General features: G+C 39.1%; 2 protein-coding genes across 5 annotated transcripts in view; one reads left to right on the forward strand and one right to left on the reverse strand.

Moving 5' to 3' along the window:
* The window catches only part of LOC110384837 (ubiquitin-conjugating enzyme E2Q-like protein 1), a 39,976-nt gene extending 32,699 nt beyond the window's left edge, over nt 1-7,277 (forward strand). For all 4 annotated transcript variants that reach the window (XM_062668303.1, XM_038010725.2, XM_062668305.1 and 1 more), the window contains 3 exons: nt 3,026-3,227; nt 3,803-4,047; nt 6,206-7,277. In XM_062668303.1, the coding sequence (XP_062524287.1) occupies nt 3,026-3,227; nt 3,803-4,038 (438 nt within the window). In that variant the 3' untranslated portion in view covers nt 4,039-4,047; nt 6,206-7,277. The remainder of the gene's footprint in view (nt 1-3,025; nt 3,228-3,802; nt 4,048-6,205) is intronic.
* On the reverse strand, nt 6,740-11,670 carry LOC101744114 (NEDD8). The gene is made up of 3 exons (XM_004923916.5): nt 10,962-11,670; nt 10,759-10,889; nt 6,740-10,497 (listed from the first exon to the last, which is right to left on the reverse strand). Exons 1-3 carry the CDS (start codon nt 10,977-10,979, stop codon nt 10,413-10,415), a joined length of 234 nt encoding a protein of 77 aa, XP_004923973.1. The 5' UTR covers nt 10,980-11,670; the 3' UTR covers nt 6,740-10,412.
* Nucleotides 11,671-14,382: the final 2,712 nt, after the last annotated feature.

Here is a 14,382-nt window from a genome sequence, read left to right on the forward strand (position 1 = left end):
AGCAGAGGAAAAGCAGAACCGCTCCCATGGGTAGGATGCGTAAAATTCACGCAATCCATCCCAATCTGCTGACATATACCGCCAAACTCTTCGATACCCGGTCGTCGTTCGACGATCAGGACGAGAGAGTGGTACGGCAGCACGAATAAGGCAGTGATCAGACGATCCAAGTGGAGCGTCGACCACCACACTGTATCCGGCCGGATCTGTGGTCAGCAGAAGGTCCAACAAAGAAGGCTCGTGCCCCTCGATATCTGGGACACGGGTGGGCTGTGTCACCAGCTGGGAGAAGCCGTAGGCCAAGGCGAAATCGTAGGCAGTCCGACCCGGGAGGTCAGTGGTTCTGGACCCCAACCACTCTTGGTGGTGAACGTTAAAGTCTCCAAGAACCACCACCTCCGCAGATGGGTACTGCTCAAGCACGCGGTTAGTCCCCTCTTGCACATGCTCAAACAGAGCTGAACCTGCATCACTGCTGTGGGACCTGTACAGGCACGCGTAGATTCGGCTACGGCCCCCGTGATCTACGCGCAGCCACAAGAGGGACAGGTCCCGTTGTTCGAGGCCCCGAAGACGGCGACAACAGACATCAGCCCGGACGAATACGCATACCCCGGCTTTACGCAGGAAGTTGTGCTCCAATACGTAGCCGGGATACTCAAGGTATGAGGTATCATCCGGAGCAGATATCTGCGTCTCCGTTAAAAAAAGCAGGGCAGGCTGCGCCGTCTCAAGGTGGTGGTGTACGGCGTCAAGGTTGCTATGTAGGCCCCTGACATTGCTGAAATCCACATTAAATGTGGAATGGGGAACCGCCTGTGAAACCCTTTTCTTTTTTTTTGGCGACTTCATAGTTGTAAAATTTTCGGAGAGTAGGATTAGGAGAGGTAGGATGTTGGAGGTGAGATCGAGGCAACACCTGAATGAAGCGCGGAACATAGTACGTGCTCGACCACGGATTGCGTGAGAGACTGACGCAGGGCATGGAAGGGCCCCCAGTCCACTCTGCGTGCGATCGCCGGGATCCACTCCGGTCTCCGACTCCGGCACGACGACCGCACGACAGGATTTTACACCGGTTGGCGGGACAGCTTCCCGGGGCGGAGTTTAGTAGAGACACCCGGGTTCAGGTCCCCTACTGACCGGCGGGCGGCAGCGGGTACCGTTTCACTGGGTCTCCCTATACCCCCGTCAAACAATCACGCCCCGCGAGTTCGCACGCACGTCTGCTCCGCAAGTTCCAGGCGTCACCAAGACTCACCCCCAACAAGGAAGGGGAAAAGGAAGGGATAGAACTGGCTCTCCAACCCACACGCCGGAACACAGCTAGGCTATTTGGCGGCGGACTCTAGTTGGAGGGTGGTCGCCAGCCAGTCGGACTAGGTCCTACCACCGGTTATGTTTTCGGCTCCCGTTTAGCACCACCCAGGGGTCACTTGTAGGGAATCGCGGGTTAAACCTACGGAAGCGGGAAGCACCAACCCCCAAACCTTATTTTATTATATTATTATTTTATTGAAGTGAAAACCTTATTTTATTATACTTTTTTTTTATTGCTTAGGTGGGTGGACGATCTCACAGCCCACCTGGTGTTAAGTGGTTACTGGAGCCCATAGACATCTACAATGTAAATGCGCCACCCACCTTGAGATATAAGTTCTAAGGTCTCAGTATAGTTACAACGGCTACCCCACCCTTCAGACCGAAACGCATTACTGCTTCACGGCAGAAATAGGCGAGGTGGTGGTACCTACCCGTGCGGACTCACAAGAGGTCCTACCACCAGTGAACTCACAAGAGGTCCTAACACCAGTGATTATCAGTGACTTATTTGATAATCTCTTGTTTTTTACTGTTATTGTATTATTTTCTACGCATCGAATAAGTACTACAGTTTTCGTGGTCACAGACAACTAAGGTGATATTCGTTGACCTTTAAATATTGCGCTAGATTCGAATATTGGAAACGTCGATAGTAAAATAATAACAATAAAAATACTATTTTAAACCATAAATAAAGTATATATGTAGTTTTTAATTTGGTCTATAACTTGAAAAAAAATTCAATATTATATTGCAATGGCTTACTTTAAGGGCTATCTTATCGCAGTTTGAAATGTCTTTTTCAGTTTTCTTGCCAGCCTTGTAAAGTATTTTATAGGGCGCTTAAATAGTATTTCAGGTTTATTGAATTCATCTTAATCTATAAATCAATTTAAAAACAAATTACTAGTAATTTATAACGATTAAGCAATAATGTTTTGTGGAGACGCTAATAACTACCCTATTGTATTTGAGCGCGAATAATTTCTCCGCCTTTATTCCTCAATATTCAGGAATGAGAATCATGATTTTTACGTATAGCATTATCACGGTCTATAGTCATCCTAGTCCTGCTCTGTCCGAAAAGCTGCACATATTGACTGTTATCGGTCTTATTTGTCTTTTACAGCTTTTTAAACACTTTATAAAGCGCATAGTTTTCTCTCGACCTTTTCTGACAAAACGTCTGTAGTAATCGGTAGTTTTCCAATTAGGTACAGCACAAGAGCACATTATGCGGCATAATGCAACGCTTCGCACAATCGAGCACTCTCAAAAGTACTGCTCTCGCGTGATACTCGCAATCGATACCGACTCAGTGATTTTGTTTATATTATCGTTAGTAATATTATTTAATGTTGAAAAAAATTGTAAGGCTTTCGTTTCGTCGTAGTTTCTTAGAAATAATCAATGTTAATTAAAACTGTGCTAACTTAGCGCACTCTGCATGATGCATTTGAAAACTAATTCACGTTCCAATTAAGCTTCAGCATAATTCGGCATTGTGCGTCACTGAGTCGCATTATGCTCTGTAATTGGAAAACTACCATCGAGATTTCTACGAAGGCAAACTTAGGCTCTGATTATGTAGATAAGGAAACATATTTTTTATATTTAACTATATTCAACTATATCCACACTCGTCTCATAAGTACCGTTTAACTTTTGACAGCTAAGGAATTATTGTTTTTCCTGCACTCAGGTGGAGCTTGTCAACGACAATCTTTTCGAGTGGCACGTGAGGCTGCACCAGATCGATCCAGAGAGTGATCTTGCCACGGACCTACGAGAACTGCACATTCCGAACATCCTCTTACACTTAGTGTTCCCAGAGAATTTTCCATTTGCACCGCCGTTTATGCGTGTCATCGAACCGAGAATAGAGAAAGGATTCGTTATGGAAGGTAACAAAATAAAATATATGTAACTATATTTTTTTTAAATTATTTACGTAAGTTATTGTTCAAAAAAAAAAAAATTCGTGTACATATTCATAAAATTAAATATCAACTAGCTATTCATTCTTGGTGCGAACAGTCATACGTTTCAATTTAAAGAGTGGAATGGCCGTTAATCTTTAGATGATGATTGAGACTTCAAATTAGATGACGGCATTCACGTTAATATATCTATTGTAACCGGTCTAGACTATATTAACCCTTAGTTCGTCCTACGTTATAGACTGGTAAGAATGAGGGACCGGTACATAGATTGATTGATCGTTGATCCGAGCACCAGCTGTTTTCGATTTTGTGTTTCATTACTGGTTTTTTTAAAAATAAAGTAATGTATTTTTTATGAAACTATCATTTCATTTAGCTGTACTAATATGATGGAGCGTAAATAACGCTAACAAAACGTTTTAAAAATATATTTCTTTTTTTTTCGTTCCATCATCGAAGGCGTCATTAGTACTATCGTCTGTCTTCGTTTTCGGAAGCGGTCTGCTAACACCCAGTATATGTGTATATATTGTCAGGTGGAGCGATATGCATGGAGCTGCTGACGCCTCGCGGCTGGGCGTCCGCGTACACCGTGGAGGCGGTGGTGATGCAGTTCGCGGCGTCGGTGGTGAAGGGGCAGGGCCGGGTGGCGCGGGCGCCGACTCGTCCCTCCTGCGAATTCTCGCGGCGACGGGCCGAAGAAGCGTTCCGCTCCGTCGTAAAAACTCACGACAAATACGGCTGGGTCACACCCGCGTTGTCTGATGGCTGAACTGTACAGGTATATAACATTCTTCTTTTTGTCCATAAACAACGAAACAAAATTACTTTTTTATCGGCCATAGACATCACAACTCATCCAATTTTGTAAAAGGAACACGTAGCTACTTCGTGGCGGAAATAGGCAGGATGGCGGACGGTTTTTTTTTGCATGGGTAGATGGACGAGCTCACAGCCCACCTGATGTGAAGTGGTTACCGGAGCCCATAGACATCTATAACGTAAATGCCGCCATCCACGTTGAGATATGAGTTCTAAGGTCTCAGTATAGTCACGGCTGCCCCACCCTTCAAACCGAAATGCATTACTGCTGCACGGCAGACGTAGGCCGGGTGGTGATACCCACCCGTGCGGACTCACAAGAGCTCCTACCACCACTACTGTACAAAATAAGTTTAGCGGCCGACCGCCTGTCTGACGTCAACATTCTTCGAAGTCAGCAGCAAATTTAAGTAGATAAGAGGTTACTTGCTTCTCGTGTCATTCAATCATTCAATTTATATTTTTTATTAAACTGTCCCTAATTCGTTTCTTGATCGATGGTAAAGCAGGTTGTGACGTCACCCGAGTTGGTGGCTGTTCCTCTTCATACGTACATATTATAATCCAATTTATATTATGGAATATTAGCACTCTGTGATTGGAGTCGCAGTTTGATATGATCAGTGCCCGGACTCGTACTATTCGCATATAACATCCTCAGACCTCTTATAGCTAGCTATAATTATAAAAATTCGCAACGGCCATGAAATCGCTTCTCAACGCAACTTTGTTCGTGTACAAATTTAACTAACAAATAGGCATTGCTTTTATTTCGTCGAAGTCTTTAGAACCTCAATTTAAAGTTATTTTAACAAAAGCACGATATTTTTATCTACATCGGGAAATTGCACATACTTAACTCATTATTTATTACCCGGCACTAAACCTAAACGATCACGAATCCATGTAGATAGGTATGCGTGAAGTTTTTGTATTTATTCACGGAGCTGCATTGATCGTGTGCCCGCTGCACGCTGCGCCGGTCAGTAACATTGACCTAAATTCATGAAAGTAAAGGAAATCGTTCAGCTACAACCGTCCGGGATATTTCATAACACCATCAATCAATTTAGATGGGCAATTGGCTCAGTCTCGAATGCTATAATCAAGAGCAGGACGAAATCGTATCAATGCGTTCAACCATTGTGTTTTAAGAAACCTTGACAGATTTGTTCGATCCAAACGTCCGTATGTCACAAGAATTTTATTCGAACACTGCTGGCACCGTTTAGATGGAACTTGAATAACCAATGAAATTTTAGAATAAAGGGCACATACGCATGTGCGTGTCGTAATATAGGTGTTAAAAAAATAAGAACGTTTTGTGTTTTTTTTTTATGGAAATTATTCTGTGAGTAATGAATGCAATTCGAAGATTTTCAGCTGAGCGAATAGCTGATAGTCCAAATCTTATTTTATGCAGTTTTTACGTGGTAAAGCGTTTTGTGCGCACGAACAGGAGATATTCTCATCCTATATATTTATCCCGTAAAGTTATAATACGTTCTGCTACCCTTCAAGCGGGACTGCCGTTGTAAACCACAGACAACCCTGATGGGGGTTATCTGTGTTGTAAACATACAAAAAAATTCTTGTGACAGACTTCAACGTTAATGTATGTCTACTGTGTCAATGGACTCCATTAACCACGTGACATCTGATAAGGAAGAAAATCTTCCAAGTAACAGTTTTGGCCGAATACGTACTCAACAAATGTTCTTCAACGATTGACTTCCACGGTGAAGGAATAACATCGTGTAATAAAAACCAAACCCGCAAAATTATAATTTGCGTAATCACTGGTGGTAGGACCTCTTGTGAGTCCGCACGGGTAGGTACCACCACCCCGCCTATTTCCGCCGTGAAGCAGTAATGCGTTTCGGTTCGAAGGGTGGGGTAGCCGTTGTAACTATACTGAGACCTTAGAACTTATATCTCGAGGTGGGTGGCGCATTTACGTTGTAGATGTCTATGGGCTCCAGTAACCACTTAACACCAGGTGGGCTGTGAGCTCGTCCATCCATCTAAGCAATAAAAAAATAAAAAAAAAACTTCGACTAAGTACAATTTTAGTACATATATTTTACTTATTAAGAATCAAATTTTTTTCGTTACAGATGGACAGAATCAGCCGTAATGCAAAAAGATCTCCCTTAATTATTTCGAAGATAATTTTAAACTTAATTAGTGCAAATTTAAGTAACGCTCTGGTATCGTAAGAGCATTATATTTCGTTTTGATTCATTAATTGATGGTAATGATATGCGAGCTTTGTAATTATTGCTCTGTGATACAAAATAATAGGTTTACTACTTATTTTTGTGCATTCTAGAATTCATCTATGTTGTAAATGAACCTTTCTAGGAATTGCAAACAAAATGAAATATATTTGAAATGTAGATATGTGTAGAAATTTAAAAGCGTCGTCCATATGTTTGACTAGAAGCTGATGTGTGTAGTTAATGTAAGTTACGTTCTCAATCAGTAGTCATTAAAATGAACCAATATGAATTAAAAACATTAATTGCTGAGTGCTTTTTGTCGACATTATTTTTTAATCATTTTCTATGTGTACAGTAGTTTTGTAGGTATGTGTCGTGATTTGTGCCAAAAGTACCACCCCCAACCAAGTGTAGAAAAAATAGGTTGCATTTAAATTAGATTATATAATTTTTTATTCAAACAATCACTGGTCGAAAACAAAATAAAAAGAAAATGTTTCCGTCCTTAAGTCACTTAAAATAATTTTCTATAAAATTGTAATAAAAAAAAAAGTATTAAATTGAATTTAATTCTAAAGTAGATTATCATCTTACATTATTTCACCTGATACTTCAAAGTTATGGTATTTATAAAGTATCAATTTAAAAGAATTTGTATGCTTGTTGTCTTCGATCGTGATCGATGCTTGATGTCGTATTGTAGCAAAGTCAAATTATAATATACCTACTTGGATTTTAAAATTTTTAATGTATTTTTGAAGCTCAAATTATAGAGTACCTTACGTACTTTTAATTTTAATCTAAAGCCAGGCTTGGTTTAATCTTAATTAATCGTAAATGTGTAATTTTATAATACAATACCTATAAACCAAAGATATTTTATGTGAACCTCTTCAGTTTAACATATGGTAAAATAAAAATCAATGTACAATACACATTTATAGCTGTATTAAATTACCTGCTCAAATGCAATTGTTTTATTAAATTTGTCATTTATCCTCAACAAAAACAGCCATAATGTTGTTGAATTAACCTATTTAAGATAGTAATGGCCCTCAGAATTGAAGAAAAGGAAGTGAAGGAAAGAGCAATGTTTCCTGAGGAACAATTCACAGAGTGATCACTATCCCAGCTGTCTAAAATATATACCATTTATTTTCTATACATTTCCCAGTCGTGCGCGGTGTTCCACAGGGGTCGGTGCTCGGCCCCGTTTTGTGGAATATCGGGTATGACTGGGTGCTGAGGGGTGCCCTCCTCCCGGGCCTGAGCGTAATCTGTTACGCAGACGATACGTTGGTCGTGGCCCGGGGGGGGGGGGGGGGAGTTTTGCTGAGTTTGCCCGTCTTGCTACCGCTGGGGTGGCGCATGTCATCGGCAAAATCAGGGGATTGGGCCTCGACGTGGGGCTCAGTAAATCCGAGGCCATGTAGTTCCCCAGGCCCCGGAGAGTGCCACCTGTCGATTCCCATATCGTGGTTGGAGGTGTCCGTATCAGGGTCGGGGTACAGTTGAAGTACCTCAGCCCCATTCTGGACAGTCGTTGGACCTTCCGTGCTCACTTTCAGAACCTGGTCCCTCGTTTGTTGGGGGTGGCCGGCGCGTTAAGCCGGCTTCTGCCCAACGTCGAGGGCAGACGTCTGCCCAACCAGGTGACGCGCCGTCTCTATACGGGAGTAGTGCGATCAATGGCCCTATACGGGGCGCCGGCCAGTCCCCGGCCGTGGGCCCCCCCAAAAGACGACGTGCAAGCTGCTCTGCACGCATTTTATGCAAGAGCATCCGCGTGACGGAAGGCTGGCTATCCTCGACCCACGCTGGTTCTGGCCCAGCGGGGTATTCCGTAACATAAATCACTCTAACCGGCGCCATCTAGACGGGCTTCTGATAGCCTGCCGACCGAGAGGACTTGTGGTCGTGGCGCCGACGACCGCCGGTCCGGCGTCCCGAGGTGGAGGGTGATGGGAGAGATGTGCTCCGCACTAAACACTTCACTTTCCACCCTTTGCCTTTTCATGAGTTCTGTCGCATGCGAGGTTTGGATACTGGTTGTTGAGCGACAGGAGGTTTTAGTCGGTTCGACTCCGACATGCTCCGCCCACCATCACCAGTGGATGGCGGAAGTCCGGCGATTTCCTACTGACAAAAATATTATCTATAAATTACTGCCATATAATAAGAAGGTCGTTTATGGCTTTGCGATAGAACTCTGATGATCCAGATTCTACAATCTGTGTGAAAGCATTTTGTACCGAATCCTGGGAAGAAAACTTTTTATCACGTAGGAAATTGTCCAAATCACGAAAAAAATGGTAGTCCGTTGGAGCAAGGCCTAGGGCCTAGCGAATACGGAGGGTGACGAATGGTTACGACAAATAATTGCAGTTCCTGTAGAGTTAAAACGGTTATCATGAAGCAATAATGGATTCATCAGTCGGGGCTGTTTCACTGTAAGTTTTGCTATCATTGTTCAGAGTTCGGCACAGTAGACATCAGCCGTTAATGGTTGACCAGATCGGAGAAAGCTATAGTGCTGAGACCACCAAACAGTTACCCTTACCTTTTTATTGGTAAGCTTTGCTTTAGGACACTGTTACGGCGTTTGGCCTGGGGTCAGCCATTGCATTTTTCGCTCACGGTTATCGTAAAGAATCCACTTTTTGTCACATTTTACAATTCGATCCAATATTCCTTCATTTCAGTATCGATTCTACAAGGCAACACAAGTTTCAACACGCGTTTCTTTCTGCAGATCAGTCAAATCATGAGGTACCCATTTTTTCATATTTTTTGTTATTGATTTGACGCAAATGAGTCAATATTGTTGGTAAGGTAACGTTAAACCTTGCCGCTGATTCCTTGGTAGTTTGGCTCGGATCGGCTTCCACTATCTCTTTCAATTCATTGTTATTCACATGTTAGGGCTGTCTTCCACGTGGTTCGTTCTTCAAATAAAATTTCCATCCCAAAAGCGTTTAAACTAAAATCGCACGGTGCGTTCATAGCAGTCCCTACCAAACGCAATTGACATTGTAAGCTGTTTCTGCAGCATTAGTTCCGCGTCGGAACTCGTATTCAAAAATCACTCGAATTTTCGAAGTATCCATCTTTTTTGTCTAAGCGGAATAAAAAATAGAACTGAAAGCAGATAATCGAATGTTGCACACTTTTTAAAAGAAGAACCTCATAGGTACCATTTGAAAAAAGTTTTACTCAAAAATCTCAAACCATGAAGGTTCTATGACAATTAGAATTAGCTACCTATTACAATAAAACGGCAATTTCATACTTTAACCCCTGTTATAAAGTGAAGCTTTTTTTTTCCAAATATTTTTGCTACTATATTATCTGAAGGAACTTTGTTTCTACCTGGTGTCCGATGACACCACTTCTCTTTTTTTTCTTATGATTAATTTGTAATAAATATATAATATAGTATAATACAATAGTAAATTATTTCCCATGTACAAAATATGACAGCAATACAGGCAGTAGAACATCTTGCGAGTCCACTTGGGTAGTTACCACCACCCTGCCTATTTCTGCTGTGAATCAGTAATGCATTTCGGTTCAAAGGATGGGACAACTGTTGTACTGTAAAAACTGAGATCTTAGAACTCATATCTCAAGTTAGGTGGTGGTAGCATTACATTGTAAATATCTGTAGGCTCCGGTAATCATTTAACACCAGGTAGCCTGTGAGATTGTCAAAATTTCTAAGAAATAAATAAAAAATTGATTGTTGTAATCAACTCAGCAACAAATGTGGATCAATTTTAACATCAACATAAAATCTCAAAGCATTTTAAATCAGTCTACAAATTAAAATTACAATAATTTATAGACTGATTTAAAATCTCACAAACTCTACTAGTTAATTTATAGTTTGGTTTTACAAAATATGCAAAAATTATGAATATCTACATAATAATTTCACTATTGTTTAACCATTATATTGAGGTAACAAGTATGTACCTAAGGTCATAAGGTACTTAGGGACACTTCATAAAATGAATGAAAGAATTTTTTACATATTATTTTATATGTAATGAAAAATAAAACTTAATTTTATAAATACAAAGGAAAATTATCACAAGCCAGATCATTCGCCTCCCCTTAAAGCCAAAACAAGATGAAGTACTGAACCTCCCTGAACTTTGTAATCTTGAGCTGTCTTCTCATCATTCCTAAAATAAATTATAATTACAACAATAATGGTAGCTACATAGAACATGATGAACTTGAATAGTTCATGTCTAACTTAATTTGATAACTGCAATCTAATAGTGATTCTAAGTTTTTTTAAAAGATTAGGGAATTAAAGCAATCGGTCCTGAATGTTAGAGCAAGTTGAAGGTAGGAGTGATATCATAATATGTTCAACATCTTCATTAAAGATCAATGCACCTACGTATTTCGTGGTCGATGATTTTCAAAATTAAACTTACATTTGTTTTCCTGAAAATATGAGACGCTGTTGCTGCGGCGGAATGCCTTCCTTTTCTTCTACTCTTTCTTTGATTCTTTCCACTTTGTCGGTGGGTTCTATATCTATTTCAATTTCTTTACCAGTAAGCGTCTGGAAATCATATATATTACAGGTTAGATCGGCTTCTTTATTTATAATACAGTTTGAAAATACGTGACTCACCTTGACTTTAATCAACATTTTAAAAGAGTTATAATTATTGATCGTTATGTAGCAAGGAGATAAATTCGAACGACTAAGTATAAAATTATATACCAATTACTTTTTTATTTTCGACCACTTTTCTAATAGGAGAGCAGTGCGCCCCTACAGCGATTGACATAAGTGTATCTATGGCGATTGACAAACACAATGACTTAGAGACACTTTGATATGACTTGTAGGCAAAAGCATTGACATTTACTATTCGATTCAGCAAATCAAGTTTTTTTCGTTGTTTATCGATATTCGCATGTAACAAACATCAAATCCAGAAAAAATGTAATATACATAATTTCTGTGGATGGGTCGTTTAGTGAGCTCGCCCGGATTCGCAACCCGGTTCGTTTCTGCCGGCAAGAAGTAATGCGGTTCAGCTTGAAAAAATGCGACAATATTTATATAAACTTTCAACTGAAGCCTAGGTTCCAGTACGTGAGAAACGTGGACCTCCACGACCACATGCGCCTAGAGTCCATCAGGAAATATTTACAATCGGCATCAGTGCGCCATTTCGAAAAAGCGGCACAACATTGTGAACATTGTGAACAAGAACCCTCTCATTGTGGCCGCCGGTAACTACATTCCTGATGCTGCCAACCGAATGGAAAACAGTCGACGTTACCTTATGCATGTCTTTTCGGATCCTCTCGATCCACTAACGGTGCTTTTAGGTACCGTAAAATGGGGCGATTAGGGACAAATTCCAACTTTATGAGCAATTTTAAGGTAGTTGTTGATGTATATAATGCTATATCAGGATCAAAATGATTGAGTCTTGGGGGCATCTTTGTTGTCTAATTTAAAATTATGCAACTAGCATTCCAGTTTAAGCAAAAAATGCAAAAATAGTTGTAATCCCTATTTACCCGAAAATTGCGGTTAATTGGGACGAAATGAGAAATTTGCTAGGGTTGGCACTACTTTTATTTTTATATATAGTTTTAATTAATTTATTTATTTAGTTGCACCAACAAAGTGAATATCAATAAAAAAAAATTGAAAAACTGACAAAAGTACATGGCAGACCTCACCTCAATTATAGGTGCAATCGACAGTGCTGATATTTCTATCTGGGTTAAGAGATTAGGTGTGTCGGTTATTCCATGGATTAATCAGATGAATACCCCCACTCTGAACAAATATTAAATATTTTATTATGTATTACTTAGACATTTTTGTCCACCTTGAGATTTCATTGATCTTGTTACATGTCTCTGCAAAATCGACTTATATTAAATTGCTTATCTATTTCAACTAAAGACTTAATCCCAATTTCGCTTCGAATAAACCAGATTTTTACCAACAAATTTAAAAAAAAAATGTTGTTATAACTACATAGACAACCCTACAAACCTGTACCTATTTATACTTAGGTCGTTTCCATTTCACGTATTCTCATCCCAATTGACCCCTTTTTCGTTGTTATTTGTACCTAAGACGTCCCAATATCCCCAAAAACAACAGATTTTTACATGTATTTTTATTTAATCAAATACATTAAAACCAATAACAACTGAGACTTACTTTTAATATATATGCTGGTTCAAACACTAAATAACGTTTATAAATCATAGTCGTCTTCTATTATTATCAAATAAATAAAAGAGAGCAAAGTTTCTAGCACTAAAATAATTACCACCACAGGAAGTTAATTTGAAACGCGATTATTTATAAGTTAGCAGCTATTATCATGCATATTCAGAGTTGTTTTGTGAACTTTCAACATTCTACTATTAAACTACAAAAAATGGAAGATTTTGCAACGAATATAAAACTTATATTGAGCGTCGAAAGATTTTCCCGGTTTTTTCCCGATTCGCCTCTCAATCCCTAATCGCCCCATTTTACCGGTACCTGAAGCACCGGTAATCGTTCTCGTCGAACCTGTCATTTGCAACGAAGGGCTCGGTGAGAAAGTAAAGCCACAGACACAACTCACGGAGTTTCTCACCAGATCTTCTCATTTTAAATTAAAAATTAAAATAAGATATGACTTAAAAGTTTTAGTTACCAGGTTATAAAATCCCTTTAAAAAAAGTTTGATGTGATTGTCATAAATTTGTCTCAATATAATTAAGTACCGGTAAAATGGGGCGATTAGGGATTGAAAGGCGAATCGGGAAAAAACCGGGAAAATCTTTCGACGCTCAATATAAGTTTTATATTCGTTGCAAAATCTTCCATTTTTTTGTAGTTTAATAGTAGAATGTTGAAAGTTCACAAAACAACTCTGAATATGCATGATAATAGCTGCTAACTTATAAAAAATCGCGTTTCAAATTAACTTCCTGTGGTGGTAATTATTTTAGTGCTAGAAACTTTGCTCTCTTTTATTTATTTGATAATAATAGAAGACGACTATGATTTATAAACGTTATTTAGTGTTTGAACCAGCATATATATTAAAGGTAAGTCTCAGTTGTTATTGGTTTTAATGTATTTGATTAAATAAAAATACATGTAAAAATCTGTTGTTTTTGGGGATATTGGGGACGTCTTAGGTACAAATAACAACGAAAAAGGGGTCAATTGGGATGAGAATACGTGAAATGGAAACGACCTAAGTATAAATAGGTACAGGTTTGTAGGGTTGTCTATGTAGTTATAACAATATTTTTTTAATTTGTTGGTAAAAATCTGGTTTATCGAAGCGAAATTGGGAATAAGTCTTTAGTTGAAATAGATAAGCAATTTAATATAAGTAAGTCGATTTTGCAGAGACATGTAACAAGATCAATGAAATCTCAAGGTGGACAAAAATGTCTAAGTAATACATAATAAAATATTTAATATTTGTTCAGAGTGGGGGTATTCATCTGATTAATCCATGGAATAACCGACACACCTAATCTCTTAACCCAGATAGAAATATCAGCCCCCTAAGTACTTACCAAGAACGGAGAATTATAAACCGTTTCTAAGAAAGCCCACTATATATGTGTAAATATATATATATATATATATATATATATATATATATATATTTTGTTGTTACTGCACTGTCGATTGCACCTATAATTGAGGTGATGTCTGCCATGTACTTTTGTCAGTTTTTCAATTTTTTTTATTGATGATCACTTTGTTGGTGCAACTAAATAAATAAATAAATTAAAACTATATATAAAAATAAAAGTAGTGCCAACCCTAGCAAATTTCTCATTTCATCCCAATTAACCGCAATTTTCGGGTAAATAGGGATTACACCTATTTTTGCATTTTTTGCTTAAACTGGAATGCTAGTTGCATAATTTTAAATTAGACAACAAAGATGCCCCCAAGACTCAATCATTTTGATCCTGATATAGCATTATATACATCAACAACTACCTTAAAATTGCTCATAAAGTTGGAATTTGTCCCTAATCGCCCCATTTTACGGTAT

This window comes from Bombyx mori, chromosome 4 (assembly GCF_030269925.1).
Source record: "Bombyx mori chromosome 4, ASM3026992v2".
Classification (NCBI taxonomy): Eukaryota; Metazoa; Arthropoda; class Insecta; order Lepidoptera; family Bombycidae; genus Bombyx; species Bombyx mori.